Source organism: Phoenix dactylifera, chromosome 8, assembly GCF_051530095.1.
Source record: "Phoenix dactylifera cultivar Ajwa chromosome 8, Ajwa_hap1_PhDact_Kaust_v1.1, whole genome shotgun sequence".
In the NCBI taxonomy this organism is placed as follows: Eukaryota; Viridiplantae; Streptophyta; class Magnoliopsida; order Arecales; family Arecaceae; genus Phoenix; species Phoenix dactylifera.
In genome coordinates this window covers 3,250,559-3,269,986 of record NC_143197.1, presented here as the reverse complement: position 1 = coordinate 3,269,986, position 19,428 = coordinate 3,250,559, and the positions used below count along the sequence as shown (strand labels likewise).

Sequence of the window (19,428 nt, the reverse complement as noted above, 5' to 3'; positions counted from 1 at the left end):
ACGTACTGGTTTCTTTAGCTGATTTGGCAACGGCACCTCATCATTCTCCATCTGTCGTCACGCTAGCGTGGGGAAGAAAGAAAAGATAAAAGGTGAGGGGAGGAAGAAAGAAAGAAGAGATTCTAAAGATGAAACTTGAATTTTGAGTTAATTACAAAAAAAAAGAAAACCAGGTCCTAAAACCACCGCTTCTGGTCATCCTGTCATTAGATTCATTTGAAAATAAATGGCACACAGTACGTACTTCAAGAAAAATAGAGAGTACTGTAGCATTACCTTATTTGTATTATTATAAATTATTATCACACCAAATAATGCCCCGTAACAATTATTATGTAATAATGTTTATAACTGCAATATTAAACCTTGACATATATTATCTCATGCTGTTTGCGTGCCCAAATTGATACGCCAGTCACTGCTATATCCTGCTGGAAAGCGAATCTTAGAGTTTGATAATTTTAAATCTTTATTTTATTAATAATTTAATATATATATTAAAAAATTGGAACGTAGAGTTTTTTATTTTTGCATAATATTATCAATATGAACTTTATTTTGAATAAAAAATAGAGTTGTTATACTTATTCTATTTGATTATATAATTTATTATCTATTTATCTATTATCTATTATATATAATAATAATAATAAAGGCTCAACTTGCACCAAGCCATATGAATATATTACTAATATTATTAATACATTTTTTATTTTAAAAATAATTAAACTCTTATATTTATTTTATTATATTTTATTTTATTATCTATTTTATTGTATTTATTCTATATTATTTTTAAAAATAATTATAATAAAAAACTGCACCTTGCGCGTACGCTAGTTTTTTTTCTCCATATTTTAGACGCAACGTTTTTTTATTTTTTTTGCAAAAAAAAAAAAAAATTCTCATGTACAGCATTCTAATCCCTGGTCTCTCTCTTTCTCTGCATGTATACAAGGGACCTGGTCAAAGAACACAGCCGTCCGATCAGGAAAATAGCGTCCGACGAACAGGTAGGATTTCGTCATCGAGGCACCGGAGAGGTAATCCTTGATATCCCCGAGGGCAAAATAACAGTATATCCGCCATTCTCTCTTCCGTCCACCTCAAGAACCGGCCTCCAAGCCATCGCCTCCTCCTTCCTTCTCCGTCTCCCGGCCCACCGATCTCTCTCCTCCCCGCCGGCGTGCAGCGCAATCTCTCAGCGAGAACCCAGATCCCTCTTATCCTCTTTTCTTTTGTCCCTTCTCTTCTACGAATCCCAGAGGCTGGCATCGAAGAACGGAAAGAGGCGGAGCTGATGTTCGCCAGGCGCCTCTTCCAGAAGGCCGTGCCCAAGGTACTAACAACTCATGCGATCGCCTGTGATCTCTCGATCAGATCGCTTGTGCTTTCTTGAATTCTTCTGTTTGGAGTTTTGGGATTGATATATTTGTTGGTTTCTTGAATTCTTTAGTTTCAATTTTTCTTGCAAAAAAATGTGGTTTTGATTCTATGCCCACATCTAGTTCTGAGATAAAAGAATAAATTTTCTGATTTTTGAGATTTTCTTCCAAAGAAGCTGGTTCTGATTTTAGGCCTACAATTGGTTATCAATTTCAATGCAATTTAGATTAAAAAGGACGTGGCTGAGCCTCAAAAGGAAGGAATCGAAACAACGAGGGTCCAGTTGTTGTTCTGAATTTGATGTCCTTCTACTAAGCTGACTCGTCATCAATCTACAATTGACTTATCCAATCATCCAGGCGTTATAAAGGAATTTATTGCTCAGGTATTTGAGGAAAAGTTTTGAGCCATCTCAATTTTCCTCCACTCTAACTTAGTAGGGACCCTATTTTTATTTATTGTTCTTGATTATTTTAAATATCTGCGATTACAAAGTGTCGCTCCTACACTATTACCAAGAAAGCAAATGTTACTTAAAAAATTGACGTTATTTTTGGTCTAAAAGTGTTGATTGCCCAACATATCCCTGTACATTGTAGACTTGCAGCGAGCTAGCTGATGCTTGGTCAATATTTCAAGCTCTACAATACCCCAAGTTAGTACTGTACCATCCAGTTTGTAATCAGATGTATAAGGTGTCATATGTACAGATACTTTAAATAACGACATCAAACATTGTGCTTGTGCATACACACCTTTGTATGATTGATTCTTTTGTATCTGTTCGCAAAGGTAAATGACTGGCAGTTTATGCTTGCTCTGCATAATGCGTTGCTGTTACTACCTTTTCCTAGCCAACCTTTCAGACTTCTGGAACTTCCTTATCTGGAAATACTTTCATGCAAATCTGGTGATGATGCCAATGTTAAAATCCTCGAACCACTATGTGGAGTTTAAATTCATGTTTATCTTAATCCTTGTGGAACTCATAAAGTTTTCTTACAAATATACCATAGCCCAAAGTTTCAGTGTAAACTCAAAATGAAATTGAGATGTATTACATTTTGTGGATGCTAATCCGAATCTTGCTTTATTGTTATGGCCAAAACTGACTTGTAGGCGGCATTTAATGCATATATGGACAATTTGCACTGTACTTTGATCATTTTTGTTCATCATTATGAACTTTCAGAAGACTTAGAAGTTAGAACTATTTGTTAAAATTAATCTTAAATTTTACATTTTTGAGAAGTTAGAAATCTTTAGGTGTTTGGTTCAAAGAAATTTAAGATGAATATTAATATTTCAAGGCTTTAGAGATTTTATGATTTCTCGAGAAATCTTGTTAGGGGAAAGAGAAGGGGGCTTTGTGAAGTACATTGGGCTGCCAAAGAGAAGGTTTGCAAGTTTCTCGAGAAATCTTCTACATGGTGAGAAGTTTTAACACAAATGAAATTTTAGATAAGTCTCTTGATTCCTATCCTATAAATATACTAGATATTGCAGATCTATTATGATATTTTTTGACATTTAAGTGAAGATATTGCAATTTTTTCTAAGCAAAATATGGATTTCTTGCTTTTTTGTTGCTTACTGAAAATTTAATTTTCAATTCATACTAACTATCCTCATATTTTTATGGACATTCAGTTCCTATATGCTTGATTGTTGTCAAAATCGGAATTGTGATCCATACTGGTCAGGTACTCGATTGGCACGGTATAATTCGGTACAGTATCATACCAACACATGACATGCATACTGGTGCCAATCTAGTGTAGATTCACGCAATCTAGTGTTTTGCCCTAGATTTAGAGAGAGAGAGAGGAGGGAGGTAGAGAGGGAGAAAAAGGGGTTTGTCTTTTTATCAGTGGATATTGGTCTTGGAGATGATGGTGGTGGTGGCTTTGGTAGAGGAGCCATGGCCACCATGAGTACAGGCGAGGCCTTGCATGGTATCTAGAGAGAGAGAGATAGGGAGGCAAGGAGAGTTTGGAAGGTAGAGGCCATTTGCAAGGTTCCCCATGCGGCCAGAGCGAGTGAGGGAGAGAGTAGTTAGCAACTAAGGATTAAATGGGGAACTAGAAGGGTTTTTATAAACTCTAGTTGGTTCGGCCAGCCAAATCGAGTGGAACTGCTCGGAACAGGGTAGTTATATTTGGCTTTGAGTGACTTGGGCCGGTTCGCACTGAGTTCCAAACTGAACCTGCAAATCGATCTAGTTCTACATCGGTTTGGTTTGATACGCCGCAAATTTGACAATTTGGATCAGTTTGGCAGACATTGATATTACACCCTAGAATGATGTGAAACATGTTGTTTCTTGTACTTTCTTTTTTCTTTTACATCTTTATGATCCGTAATTAGTCAATGCCCAAGCAACTAACACTATACACCAAAAAGATCCCAAATAATATAATATCATCCCAAATGATGCCCAGTTACTGTTCTTGTGGTCTTGCTTGTTTATGTTTTCTTATATGTACTTATTTTCTGATTTCTCTTTGATTTTTCTATTTTTTTATTGCCAAACTACCGATATTGGAGCTGAAATTGTGGAAACTATCGAAACTAAAACTCCTTCGGCCTAGTCAAATCTGAAGCCAAAATCAAGTTTGTGAACCTTGAGATGAACATATGAAGCAATATTTTGATCACTCGACCAATTTGATTTATATAATACAAAAGATGCAATAGACCATGTTAGTACAAAAGGCATTCTTCATTATCAACCAGTTCCGTTAAAATAATTTCCTTTTTCTGCTTTCTATATGCACATCGATGTTTCTTCTTGTGTACAATTGCCAGATTCGATTCTACTCCCTGTTCACTTTCACAGTTCCACTCAAAGAAAAACTACTTCCTTTTCATGGCTATCGAGATTTTCTTGTTGCCAACATGCATTGCCACTGTCAGTGTCCATGTGTTGCATTGAGAAACTTTTCATGCTGCCTTAATATGAGCAAAGTTGCTGTTACCATTCCGTCCAGGAGCTTGTTTAAAAGGGTCGCTTGATAGGCTGGTGCTAGCCATCTCTAGGTTTTCTGGGCTCCATCAGCTTATGGATACCTACTCATTGAATTGTACTAGGATATCATATACTCTTAGCGAGCATGCCCCACTTGTTGGGCCTGTTGAGTTACATGTCAAATCTAACAAAAATTGATATGCATCATCATGCCAAGGTATCTTTAGGATCTTATTCCTTGAAAATTTGCATGTGACAAATATGCTTTCGGATGGTAATAGTGTAAGTCAATTTGAAAATGTGATGGATATATATAATCATTTTGTGTTTTCTTCCACACATTTAATGTTGCTTCAGACTATGTAGGTGGTGGTATATTGTTCTTTTAAAATTTACTCTATAGTTCAGTTTCATGCCTTAAATGCTTTGTTTTACATGGGAACAGGCTGATATTATTTAGATTTAGATCAGCTTATCCACATGATATGTACTTGTTCTGTTGACCTTTTTTTCATTATTTTACTGGCACAGCATAAAGCACAAAATAGATATATGGCCTCAGCTGACCTGGACCTACAAATTGCTGTGCATTATGGCATTCCATATACTGCATCGCATTTGGCTTTTGACCCAATTCAACGGCTCTTGGCAATTGGAACATTGTGAGTTTGAAAATTCTCTGTTTTTCTGTTCTTGCAACTAAATGATTTATGTTACTGAAACCTAGATTCCACATCCATCTTTGTGAAATAGTTCAAGACAAGTTTCTCCTAAATGAAATGTAAGGTGTCTTTTCATTGACCTGATTTTTTTTTAAAATCACAATGGTGGCTCTAAATGTAGGTATTATTGGTGTTCTATGTTTTCAATGATGCTAGGATTAGAGATCAACTGGAAAGAACTGGATGATCCTTTGTATCTAGGTGTCTCCTCTTCCTCTAAGAGCTGAAGCTTTCTACAGAATCTTGTCCTTCTAGGAATAATCTTGGCAATCTAGGAATTGATTAATAATGGTGGTTTAGAGGGCGAGCCTTGGTGCAGTGGTAACTTTGCTCCATTGCAGCCTAGAAGTTATGGGTTCAAAACACAAAAATAGCCTCTCCGCACACACGGGAATAAGGTTGCGTACATCTGACCTTCCCTAGACCCTGGAATATTGGACCACATGTTCTAATGACACAAATAATATCTAAGTAAAACTAATTCATCAGTAAGATACCAGGTTCATGAGCTTGATGGTAATCTTGATTGCGGCACAAATGACGTTCCTTTGCACAGCCCAACACATAGCATTCCCCTTCACATCTATCAGATATCTATCATCAGTGTCCTTAGGCCCTTGCTAATGATAACTAGGGCTAGAGACTTTAAAAAATTCTCTAGAAGAGAATGCCTTTATTTTCTTCTCGAGCAAGGAACAGTTCTATGGAATGAGGATGTCAACTGGCTCAGTTGGCAAAATCATTGGATGTTGATACCAGTGACCTTGGTTTGAATCCCATCCTCACCAGATTTTGACCAGGCTTTCTCCTGCTCTAGCTCTTTTTTTTTTTAATTTAAAAGAATTGAAGCAATCTATTGAAGCATGATGTTTCAGTATGCATAGGACTTTTCATTCCCAAGGACATTTACCACTTGAAAAGCTTCATAAAAGTTCACTAGGTTACCATGCTTTGTCAGAATCTTCCTACCATCCAGCTCTGTACTTTAGTAATTCTGTTATAATCTACTTGATGTTAATGTTTTTTTTTTTTTTTAAGTCATAGTTTAAACAGCAATGTAAAAAAAAATGAGGATGAAGCTTGACCTCTTTATAATTTGGGCACTTTGGCAAATTTCTTTCATAAGCCTAAGATATCTCTCTTTGCTCTCAGTTTCTTAAGAACAAATTCATAAGGCTGTATTCTAGTATACAACCCTTGATTATATTCTATACTAAAGACTGTACGTATTCGTGGCCCATTATTAACAATTTACTCCATAACCTTTTAACTTCTTTGCAGCCTCCTTGTCAACTTAACCAATTGCAGGCGATTAAAATCTTATACTATTCTTGATGATATAGGATTTTATATTATAGGAAAGAACCTGCTTTGATGCTGAGTATTGAAACAAAATCCCTGGTTCCAGATAGCATTTAACCTATGGTTGTAAATTGTTGTTATGGGAACAAGAGTTGAAGAAGGATAAACATTGGGATTCTTTTGATGGGCATAGAAGATGGAGAAGGAATCCATGAAGAGGTGGTGATTATAACCTAATTGCGACTCTTTTTTTGTGTGCTTGTGGGAACATGACATGCTTTTCAATTCGCATAAGATTTCTTAAAAAAAAAGAGAGAGAGAGAGAGAGAAGGCTTACGACTGCTTCATTCTTCCTTCAATAGCCTCTAGAAACTCACTGTCTCAACATCTACATGTTCCATCACGTCTTGCCATCTTTGCAAGATGTTCAGCTGTTTCTTTTTAATTCATCCACCTAGTGTCGCAGTCATTAGAACTTAATATTGCAATGTTCAATCATTATTTTCTGCCCTTGTTTGCTTATCAAACCTTGCCTACTTCATTCTCTAGGTTCTAAGGGTAACTGAACCTTGCAGAGGTGCTTCCTAGTTGCATGAGTCTATAGTTTCTAGTCTGAACACTTATAATAATCTATTTTGTTGATATATATAAGCTAGGGAAAATGAGGTTTTGTGGCAAAGTTGGAGGTGGATTGTGGTGTTGAAAGTAATGCAGGGAATTATAGGTTGAGATGAGGATGAGGAGTGGTGTTGAGAAAAGGACTGAATGATGGTAAGGAAAGAGAGAGAATTGGGTGGGTTAGAAGAGGAGATCTAGAAGATTACAAGTGCTATAATAAAATTGCATATGGGCTTTGGACTATGTTAGGGTTGACCATACTTAGTAAAAAATACTTGTGGTCCTAAAAATTTGCCCCCAGCTTGCTTCTTGCCCAAATTTACTCAACCCAAATTGGGCCTCAAACCAATGAATGTGTTGCTACCCCATGCCCATAAACAACCATACCCATGAAAAAGATGAACACTCTATTCCTTTTCTTTTACTATTGTTTCTTTCTTGATCTATGTGCAATGTTGGAGGAAAGGTTTACCGAATCGGTAACGGAGGTCGTACCGACTAGCAACCGGTTCGGTACAATTCGGATCTGTACTGTGCCATGCCGGGATGCATCGAAAATATGGAGAGGAAAGGGGGAGAGGAAGAAAAGGAGAGACGAAGAGGGAGGGATGTGGAAGGCCAAGGGAAACCCTAACCCTAGCGGAGTGAGAGAGGGGGGGGGGAGAGCTAAGGAGGGAGGGTGGAAGGGGGAGGACTGAGGGAAACCCTAACCCTAACCCTAGTGGAGCGAGCGAGCGAGAGAGGGAGAGAGAGAGAGGGGGGGGGGGAGTGGAGGGAGGAAGGGAGGGGGTGGGAGAGGGAGGAACGTACTGGAAACCCTTGAATGCAGAGGGAATGGGGGTGTTTGAGAGCGAAGAGGGGAGGGCGAAGGGGGTTTAATAGGCTGAACTATGCTGTCCCTGACTGATCTGGTTCGGTATGCCCAGAACTAGCTGCATAGTTTGGCCATCATTAGCTGGAGGTAATTGAAAAACAATTTTGAACTTATTATGTGCAAAAATACTGAATAGTATTTAACTCATCTGTTTGGTTTATGCTTTTTAGCAACAACGTACATGTATAGTAGTAAGCTTGCTTAGCTGAATCAAACTTCTCTTTTAGATGTTTTTACATGTCTTTATGTCACCAGTTTACATTATAAAATACTGAATACTTTCCAATTTCCATATTTTTGTGTGCCTTTTGCATATCTACATGCTGCATTTTATATTTGTCCATGCCACTGCATGCTGGTTTAGCATGGTGAGTCCCAGGACATACATGGTTCTTTTGAATTTCAGAGTAATTGCTTGTTTTTTTATTACTTGTTGAATTTCAAGCATAACTGAAGAATTTAAAATACTGTAATTGCTTCCTTAGAAACTTACTCCAACACCCACATAGCCTAGCTGATAGCTATAGTTTTTATTTTGATCTTAGCCTGCTGCGCTGTAGCCATAATACTGATAGTTTGTTAATAGTTGTTGTGAAGATTAGTAACTTTTTAAGAAAATGAGTGATCGAGACATCAGTCCTGCAATGTAAAATGCTTAGCTAAGCCTCCATGCACATAAAAGCCTTCATTTTTTGCCTGTTACAAGATCTAACATCATGGCCAATATGCTATGCACCTTCCTGATAGTTTGGCCTGGGTTTTTTGCGTAACATTTTTTTTTAACCTGTAATTGCAGGGATGGTAGAATAAAAATTATTGGAGGTGACAATATTGAAGGCCTTCTTATATCCCCAAAGAAGGTGCCCTACAAATACTTAGAGGTTTGTAACATTTAAAAGGGGCTTTAATCTCGTGCAACTAGTTTATATTGTTTTTTTACTTTCTTTACTAGCAATTCCACATGCAATCTGAGGAGGGCGTTGAATAATGCAGCAATAATTCAGCAAATACACAATAATTCCATACCAAATAAAATCTCTGTAATTGATATCCCTAATACCTATATGTCCAATAGCTGCTCCTTGTAACTTAGAGGTATGGTCCACTTCTTCAGCCACATGCTGAAATTTGATAATTCTCTATCGAGACATATATATATTTTTTTTCTTTTTCTTTCTTCTCTTCTAGTTTTAATTATGCTGATTGCAATTCAAGATTCCGGATTAACCTGATTGTGTGTTTATTCCATGTGGGTATGGTATTCCAATGGGATATAATGGTAGTTCTGCTAATCCAGGGATACGTAAGTTGCTTTCACAGCAACTACCATAATTGAACCATGTAACGCTGGAGATGAGAGCTGAAAGCAGCAGTTTATGTTTCAAATTTATACGTAAATAGTTTTTCAATGGTAAATAAATATTATAAGAATATACTCCTAGACACACCTCTTCTTACTATTATTATTTTGATCTACACTTAAATATCAATCTTTTCTGCTGTGCTTTTGCATCACATAATTGCATCAAAAGGCCTCTATAATCATGAAATTTGGTGATATTTTGAAGTTTTATTCAATAGAGTTAATGACATATTTGGCACTATGAATTCTAGTTTCTTAGGCTCCATCAGTAGCTTCCTTTGGCATCTTCTATAGTAACCCCTCTCTCTCCTATCTTATATATCACTTTCTTCGGTGGGTAAAAAAAGGGTGGTCAGTGCACAAGGCTTCCACCATGGTGGGGTATGGAGAGGATCAGATATACACAGCCTTATCCCTGCATGCAGAGAGCAAGTTTCCATGTTTCGAACCTGTGATCTCCCAGTCTCAATGGAGCAACCTTACAGTTGCACCAAGGCCTTACTTTGGTGGGTCCTTTGTGGATTTTATTGAGCCCATTCTTATAGTTATAGCAACAAATTGATATGATTCTGCTATTGAAGATAAATGAGATGATTGTGTTACGAGATTGAGAGAAGATGCCTTAATAGCACATATGGAGCTGCTAGCATATTAAGAAAAATACCAACATAAGTGGAAGTATGTAAAAAGCTGTGATATCCTTTTTCCTCAAGATCCTAAAAAAGAGAGGAAATTTGATAATGTTAATTGTGGAGTATGAAAAAAGGATTTAAATTTGCATCAATATGCTGGTAACTGTGAAATCAATGATACAGATAATACATAGGAGTGGTGCCAGAATATCTATCAAACCAGGATCGGGCTAGGGAAAAAAAAGATGAAAGAGGAGTCTTGTGTGAGTAATTTTGATAGATATGTTCTCAATGTTTGTCATAGAACTTTGAAGATAATTATAGTGGAAATATGGCCTGAACTTATAGCAAAATCTGAAATTTTGGCCAAGCTGGCCAAAATTGAATGATGTTAAGCTGAAACCCTGGATAAACGTTCATGGATCTAGATGAGGTCTTTTGGGGTTTTAAGTATGTTAATTTTGCTGTTTCTGGTGATGGTCCCTTGGTCATTGATAATCTTGTGCTGGTAGAGTAGGTCTAATTTTACTGTAGTGGATTAGAAAGTGATTCAGTGTTATGTGAGTAACGCCATTGTGTTTTAGCAATGGAAGCTACACATTAGAAAAGGAAAACGATCAAGTCCTCAGCCAGACTATTTAAACAAAGAACGTGAACTTCCAGAAAGTTTTTCTTGTTAGATAAGGTACTAATTAACATATGCATAACGCTGGAAATAGGTACAACTTCATAGACAAATATAATGGAGATATCCATCCATAAACCATTTTTCTACTTCATACTTGCAGTAAAATGAAATTATTCATCCATAAGCCACATTTCTACTTCATATGTGCAATATAATGGAATTATCCATCCATAAACCATACTTCTGTGGCTATGGAGTTCTCCGAATGCAATATGGTTCACAAGGAATTACTTATTCTGTATGTTTTTTTGGTATCCAATTTGTTGTCCCTTCTTCACTATCTTCTTTAAGAAAACTTTTTCTTTCTTTTGGTAATTTAGTGTACTGTCTATTGCAGTTTCTACATAACCAAGGATTTCTTGTTGGTGTCTCAAATGAGAATGAAATCCAGGTATCTTTTCTTTCTCATGCATTATTTATCTTCATAATATGCCTTCAGTTTCTTTTATCATTATCAGATATTAGCTTATAATCTTCTCTAGTAGCTTCGCATATATGGTCAGGCACATAATAAAAATAACATATCCATAAAAGATTGCTGAACATTTGCTAATATTACACTATTTGGCAAGGTTCATTTGCCTTGGACCTATTTATAATTTTCTCCATCCATTACAAGATAGACCACTTATAGATAGGCCTTTGAGTACTTCTGGAAAGAACATTCCCTTATCAGCTGTACTAAATGGCAGGCCTTCTTGGATTTGAAGGCAATTGTGGTTCACTCTATTCCTTTGAAGTTGGGTGATCATAGCTTGACTCATTTTTTTAAAAAAATATAATAAAGACATTGAGTTCTTTGCACAGAAGAAAGACATCAAGTTGGACCAATTACAAATGAGAAATTTATATGTGAAATTTCATTAAATAAATATTTTAAATGAAATGTAAACCAAAAGTTTTAGAATATGACTGTTGCCTTATGTCGCTTTAGAGCACATTGCTTAAAAGGAAATAACAATGGTCCTACAAAAAGCTTTAGAATATGACTGTTGCCTTATGTCACTCTAGAGAGCGTTAGAGAGCATTGCTTAAAGGGAAATCATAATAGCAGGACCTTTGCTTCATCACGTGAATAGGCCAAAGGGCATTTAGAAAAACTGTGTTCAGGGTCTGCTCTGTTTGATGACCCTACAGACGAGCTCCAAATATGGACCTAAAATTCCTCAATTCCGAGATTGGACAAAGGAAAAATTAGCCAGATAGTTTGATGATTAGTTTGCAAGAAAATTTTGAGCAACTCAAAGATGTGATGAAAAAAAAACAACTTTTATTTTCCTGGGATCTCATGCAGCACCAGGTAATTGTGGACAAATAATCTTTGTGTCCTACAAAAATCCTTAGCACATGGTAAATCTGTAAGCTATGGGCCAAGTTTAACTCTCCAAAGTTTTTAATCTTAATGTAATTTTTATGTAGGTAATTTCCAGGGTAAATCCCATGTTGTCTTGAGGTAGATTCATCAATTCTCTTCTTGCATTATTCTTTTTTTCCTTCTATGATTTCTGTTGGTCTATGATAATCTTCGGAACCTATACTGCTTTTTATCAGTTGAAACCAGTGGAAAAGGTCCTTTAGGAGAATTTATCAATCACCCGGGTTTGATTATTGCATCACCCCAATTTTCAGCTAGGCTCCCAAGGGGAAAATAACACTTGTAAATTATTTACTCAGTTGTTGCAGTTTGGAGATGTTATTATTCCTTATATTGTTCCTGTGTTCTCTGCATGCATCTCACAATACTGCAGTAAACTCAGACTCACTTAATTTGCATAGCAATCATCTATAAGCCTATTTTCACATGAATGTTAATCTTCTGACACAATTTCTGGTCTCTTATTGTCATGTATGCACATCTATCATGGGGCTCATTCACTTTGGCAGGTTTGGAATCTGGAATTCAGACAGCTAGTTTACTGCTTACAATGGGAAGCCAACATGACTGCTTTTGCTGTAGTCCAAGGAACCTATTTAATGTGCGCTACAGATACAAATCTGGAAATTGATTTGGTTACATCTCTTGTCAGCTGCTAGCAGGCTTGTTGGAGAATTTTTTATCAGAAAAACCAACAAATATTTTCATTGCTGTTTGTAGGTATATTGGTGATGAGAATGGGTTATTCTCTGTATTGAAATACAATGATGAAGATGGAAAGCTTTTGAGGTTGCCATATCATATTCCAGCAAATGTTGTTACTGGTAAGATAGATGTTATTCCTTTAGCAAATGGTTCACAATCTTGGTACTAGATACTGTACCAGTCTGGTACTGTGTTAGTATAATATGGTATTGTATCAACACTCGGTATGCGGAAGCGTATTGGTGAGATACCAATTCAATATTTTTTATTTTTTAACTTTTGGTTGTTATGATTATTTTAAGGTTTAGGGATCTTGGAATTTTAATATTATTTTATTTCATATTGGTTTTGAGAAGCCTATGATTACTTGATGGATGTAATTGTAATAAATAAAAAAAAGATAATGCATAATTTTTAGCATATATATATATATATCAAATATATTTGAATTCCAAAGTATGTACTGACATCTAGTCCCTTATGGAGAGTCTATGTTGCTTATAGATATCGGAACCTCGTTCATAGTCCAGGACATTATATTGGAACCTTGGTTGAGGTAGTAGGCTGCCAAGCATACAATTGATTTAATTAGCAAGCATTATAAGAAAAAACAAGCATTGAGAATTGTGCTTGGATTGCTAGTTACAATTCAGTTATTACCCCCCGCCTATTTGGTAATTCCATCTTTCCTTAATGATATTAATATACTCATCAACATTTTTCGGATCCGCCTACTTGATTTCGGCCTTGGCAATCACCATATATGATACAAGAAGACCAACTGGGGGTATTTCTCACAATCTGCAGCTCCAAGCACTCAATATAGAGGGGTGAGTGCCCTAACTACTCTCTTGGCCTTCTTTTAGAACTACTGGCTTGTCGCTAACTCCTTTGTATGGCTCTCTTCTATGCCGCTCCGAGCATATCTACTTTCATGCCACTGCACTCACAAGCATCTGGCATGGGCTTGCCTTCTTGATGAGGCTATTGAGTGCAATGCAGTGCGTGGCGAAGTGGGCGACCATTGGCCTTAGTATTTTGTCTTGATGTGCTTTCTCATCAAAGCCAACATAGTGCGTTTATATGTGAACATAATGACGGCCTGGACTGTCTTCACTGCCTACTTCATCCTACTGATCTTGCCTACGTCCATCAATATGAGAAAGAATATTTTCTTGACATGCTATAACAATATGAGAAAGAATATTTTCTTGACATGCTATAACAAAGAGTGATGATGCTTCGCTTGCTAGGTCTTTTCCTACCATCACACATCAATGTGAATCCATAAGTGTCCCACTTGCATTGATAGGAAGCTATCCATCTCTCCAACTCTCCCTTGCTATTATCAAGCAAATCACTATGGATATCCCTCACCCTTGAAGGATCAACATGCTGATTAGCTTTTTGGATGGAGCTAATACGTGAATGGTAGTAGGTGTTATTTGTGATATGTGTAAGCATGTGTTTGCAATGGAATGAAGAAGCAATGTCTCTCCATGTGTCACTTTTCTTATCCTTGATGATCATGGAATCATTGCTTTACTACTTAGAGCCTTTGCCAGGAAGGCACGTGGATCTAAGTCATGAATGATGGCCCCTGCTAGTACATCTCTGGGCTTCTTTTTATTCTTCTTAGTAAAAGCCCCCAACATAGTTGCTATTCGATTGCGACTCTTACCAATAATCTCTCACTGATTGGCTCTTTCTGAAACTTGGATCTTCTTTTGTGGATTGAAAACCAGAACCCTCTCGTTCTATGAGAGCCCAAATTGTGCCTTGTGCTTCACAACCTTTTTCTCTACCACTCATCAAGTCTTGTATAGTAGCCTGAATCAAGGCCTCCTCTATGTCATTTGGATTTGATGCCTCATAGTCCTTCGGATCCTGGAGTGAGGTGGCTCAGCTGTCCACTGATCAATCTTTGTTTGTTTTTCTAGGCTTTTTTTCTTGCCCTCCCTAAGGTCATGAAAGTGCTTCATCAGCTATCAAATCTCTTGTGGACATTTTATTATGTGCAGTTGCATCGGGGTAACCATAGGTCAAATGCTATTTCAATCTAGTTACCGCACCTTTCTTCACTTTGAATCGCACCACTTGAACCTCCAGCGGTTATTCTTCTTCCTTCTTGAATCCATCTACAAGTTTGACGAACATACTTCATAAATCACCTTAAAACGAATATATATTTTTAAAAAATAAAAATATATTTTTAGACATCAATGACTTTGTTAATTTAATTTTACGTAATAAATATGGTAATATATAAAATAAGTAAAAACTATGTGTGTTGTCCTAGAAAATATGTTCCAATTATCAATAGACATTATCTCGGTGGCATTATCTTGATATTTAAGAAATTTTGCTTGTAATTCGCTCATCTTGATATTTATGAAACTTTGCTTGTAAATAGCTCTCATATTTTTTTTATTGCATGGATCTCATGTTATTCATACGAACATTCATATGCTTTAAGTTTACCGAACGTCTATTTATGTTTACTTCTTTTGTTGCGGAAGCAGCTGGCATTTCCTTTGTCAGTCCTCAACCAATTATTGGAATTCTGCCACAACCTTGTACTTCTGGGACTAGGTATTTTATGTGTCCTTTGCTCTGTTGAATTATTGACATTTGATGATGTTCCTAATCCAAGAAATTTTCGTTGATCATGTTTCTACATTATTTTCATTCTAACATTCAAGAATTGCAATAGTATTGCACCCATAACAATTAATGCATACATGGCTAGGCATTTTTGATGTCCATCAAGTTCATTGGGAAATTTGTTAACAAAATTGGTCATCATTGTTCTGTGCACTCCTATATAGGAGGAAAAATTTGTTGTAAATACCGAAACTACGGGTCTTAGGACTCATTGATTGAAAATTCATCAATCAAAGGATATTAATGCCCTAACATGTAAAACGAAAATGAGTTCTTAAGCTTGGACTGAAACTTAAACCCTACCAATTCATGATTCACCTTAAAACCTTGTCTTTCCTATTTGAGAAACAGAAAGTAGAAGAAAGTATTTAGTAAGAAAATATCAAAATTGGTTTGTTACTTTGAACTGTTGATACATATGTGGGCTATCTTGACTTGAGACTCCATTCATCTATATAAATCCTGATGTTTCTCCACCTTCTCCTTCATCCTTCATCTTTTTCTTGGGCATATGGGTATTCAAGCTGCACATAAACAAAAGAAGAATTAAAATCATGTGAAAGACAAAATGCATTTAGGTCAAATTCCCCTTCTTGAACTTACATTTATTTGTCACAGATTTTTATTTATAGCAATCATACTAGAACAGTAGAGCCCTTAGTTAAGGAGCCAATATTTAGCAGACTGGGCTCCCTGCAAGTATCTAGGATAATAACATCAACTAGGTTCTTAATCATGGAATTTCATGCTCCCTGTTTGCATGCTCTTGAATTAGACTATTGGAGTAGATTTTCCCACTCACAACCTGGCCTTGTAGGTTTCAAGGAAGGCTTCTCTCATGCTTAGAGTTGCCTTTGCTAGGAATTCTGGACCAGAATTTGGTTAGATGAATCAAGTTGATTACCAGTTGCAGAAATTTCAGTCCATGGGGCCCCTCCTTGACTGACCCCAATTTGACAAGAAAGGATGTGAGTGGTGATGGCGTTAATTATGTGGTGTGTGTCACAGATAGAGAGATGGCAATCATATAGACATCCTTGACAATGTTTCCTGTGGTTTTCTTGGGCTTCCGGCTAAGGTAGTCCAAAAGTCCCAAAATGAGGATCATTATTTCAGATGAGCTTAGCATGTTTTGGGAAAAATATTCATAATGTCGTCCAGGTTCCAGCACCTGTCAAACATAGTTCAGTTGTGAAGCTTGGAGGTAGGGTGGATGGATCCGAGGTTAGCCTTTACAATGTCCAACAATATAGAAATGTTAGAAAACCAAGTGCTATTCAAAGTTGTGATTTTTGGGCCATCCCTCTCTGTATTCTAGAAATCCTCATTAATAGCTATATTTTTGGGCTTTTCCCATGTTGATCAGAAATACGTCCGAGCTATGATTGCAGTAATATCTTCTTGATTATCATGATTTCTCATGATAGGTTGTCACATAAAATACTTCTGGCCATTGATCAGCACTGCCAGGCATGAAGGTTCCTGCACAAGAAGAACTAAGGTAGCTTAACAATGGTCACTAGCAACCTTGTGGTTGTGAGAAAATTTAGATCAATGATTGTACTTTGTTATCTATGGGTCAAGATAATTCACATCTTGCAGCTGCATGAAGCATTTTGCACATTTGTATCACAAGATTTTCATTGTTCCTCTTTTATGGTATGCCATAAGTAAATTAGTCCTTGATTATTTTGTGTTTTAATAAACATGGTATTGTTTCAAGAAATAAATAAAAAATAAGCATTATTTGGCACACACAGTGAATAAGTATCCTTTCTTGTTCAGTTATTTGATTAATCAGTGCTATACATAGAGTCTGTGCATGTCTCCATGTATGTGTTATTTGTTCTTCAATTTTACCAGTTCATCTTTGAAACATTAAATCAATACTGTGATCACTCAAATTGGTTATAATGAAGGCCCTCTCTAGTTCTTTTTGAGGTGAAATGAATGGTAGAAAAATTTTAACCATAAGTTTCTTTAGATGCTATATGAGCTCTCTCTCCCCCCTCTTTTCTCTCTTCTCCCCTCTCTCTCTCTTATACTCTGTATGTGTTTGTTTTCGTTAAATTGTCAACACAATGAATTTATCATTCTATTGCAGAGTGCTGATTGCCTATGAGAATGGACTTTTAATTCTGTGGGATATATCTGAGGGCCAGGTTGTTACTGTAAGAGGTTACACAGATCTTCAATTGAAGGGTGACGTGCACACTGATTCTTCAACTGGAGTGGCCAATGAGCTTTCAGGCAATTTGGCTGACCATGAAGAAGAGGAGAAAGAAATTTGTTCTCTCTGCTGGGCATCTAATACTGGTTCTGTCCTTGCCGTGGGTTACATAAATGGAGATATATTATTGTGGAACATTTCCTCAAATTCCTCTACAAAAGGGCAACAAACTGGGATATCATCTAATAATGTTGTTAAGCTACAGCTGGCATCTGGAAATCGTAGGCTACCTGTCATTGTCTTACACTGGTCTGCAAGTGGTAAAGCAGATATTGATAAAGGAGGGCAACTTTTTGTATATGGCGGTGATGAAATGGGATCTGAAGAAGTTCTAACGGTTTGTTTCTCCACAGTTCACACTATATGATTCTTCCTTTTCTTTTAATCTCTAGCCACTATTTGTAACAGTGTTTGCAATACTGTATACCAGCTTCCACAGTTCAACTTCAACAGCGTACCATGTCTCATGACAGGATGTAACTAATGACCATAACTGTGTCGTTTAGTTACTGGTATGGGGTCCTATATGCATTTCTTTTTAGTATATGCATAGCACTCGCAATGAGCAATGCACTTGACTGATTGAGGAGGAAACATTGCTTGATGGATGGTTGTGATCCCATCAATCGATGAGTTGCTTGGGATTAGATTTCTAGCCATAAAATTTTTTTCACTCTCTTGGAACTGATATGTCTATTTCAACATTTTTGCTGATGTGTTTCTTTGTTTCCTTTGTAAAATATCATCTTAAGAAAGAATTGGGGAGGCTTTAACCTCATAGCCTTATGTAGTCATGCTGGGGATCCTTTTATTATGAAGTAAAGATCTATTCATTTCTTCATTGTTATAAAATAACAGATGGCTGCTTGGTAAAGTTAATATCATTTAACTTCAAGTATCTTGATGTGATTTTAAGATGCTTTCTTCTTTCTGATGCATGCCACACATTCAAATTTTTTCTCATTCTTACATTTATTTGCTGCACGTGCACTTTGTTTATCACAGAAGTCTTCAATTCAAAAAGTTTGTTTTAACTTCTCATTCTTCACGTGTCTAAATGTTTTCAGCATACTCGCTTGTTCTTTTCATGTCCTAAATATATAGTTTATATTGTGTAAAATGTTGACATACAAAACTACGTGTTCTGTGACTACGCGAACTATAATAGAAATATGTTGCAGTTGTGGAAAATAGGGAATGCATACCCTCAAGGGGAGCCAATCATCAAACTGCTAAGCTTTAGTTTATTGCTGAAGTTCTAAGTTAAGAGGAAAGAGTGTGGTTTGGTGTAAGAGAGGAGTGCTGTTTTTCAGAAATGATCAAATGTGTTCAGTCACGAAGTTTACTTGGTAAAAATAAGTTCTGTTTCTTGAAAAAAATCTTATGATTATTAATCTCTAAAAGTAGGATATTGTACCAAAAAAATCACCGAGAATAGGATAAATAAGTAAAATGATGCTTTTATTTGAATTCTATGGGTCCCATAGTATTTTCTAGTTAAATATATCATATAGAACGAGTGTGGTTGTAAATTGGTGATATCATTTTGGTTACTCTGAGATCCATTCTTTCTCTAACTGGAAGCTTGGTGAACTGGATACTAATTAAAGATGAGAAAGGTAAGGTAACATTGTTCCGTCATGTGCAATGAACTGATTGACCTAGCAAATCTTCAAGTAAAGAATGGGAATGAATAAAGATATATATTTCCTAGTCTTAGATCTTGTAATTTTAAATGTAGTTTTATAGAATGAATTAACTGACAGCTGAGTCCATCAATTTCACTGACGCAAAAGTGGGGTTAGAGGCATAATATGAGTTGAGGGCTTGTAAGTACTTGATAATAATTGAAATCAAGACCTACCATTAGTTAACTGAGTAAATGAGTTTACAACTTTAAA

General features: G+C 36.4%; 1 protein-coding gene across 13 annotated transcripts in view; it reads left to right on the top strand.

Moving 5' to 3' along the window:
- Positions 1-907: 907 nt before the first annotated feature.
- Positions 908-19,428, top strand: part of LOC103709502 (transducin family protein / WD-40 repeat family protein) — a 28,985-nt gene continuing 10,464 nt past the window's right edge. For 2 of the 13 annotated variants that reach the window (XM_088702394.2, XM_088702395.2), the window contains exons 1-9: positions 969-1,339; positions 1,613-1,771; positions 4,886-5,016; positions 8,667-8,751; positions 10,891-10,944; positions 12,438-12,529; positions 12,649-12,752; positions 15,156-15,225; positions 17,402-17,864. In XM_088702394.2, coding sequence (XP_088558520.2) covers positions 4,907-5,016; positions 8,667-8,751; positions 10,891-10,944; positions 12,438-12,529; positions 12,649-12,752; positions 15,156-15,225; positions 17,402-17,864 — 978 coding nt within the window. In that variant the 5' untranslated portion in view covers positions 969-1,339; positions 1,613-1,771; positions 4,886-4,906. Of the gene's footprint in view, positions 1,340-1,612; positions 1,772-1,985; positions 2,042-2,730; positions 2,817-4,885; positions 5,017-8,666; positions 8,752-10,890; positions 10,945-12,437; positions 12,530-12,648; positions 12,753-15,155; positions 15,226-17,401; positions 17,865-19,428 lie in introns of those variants that run through there. The other 11 variants (XM_039124296.3, XM_088702392.2, XM_088702393.2 and 8 more) reach the window with 10 other exon arrangements.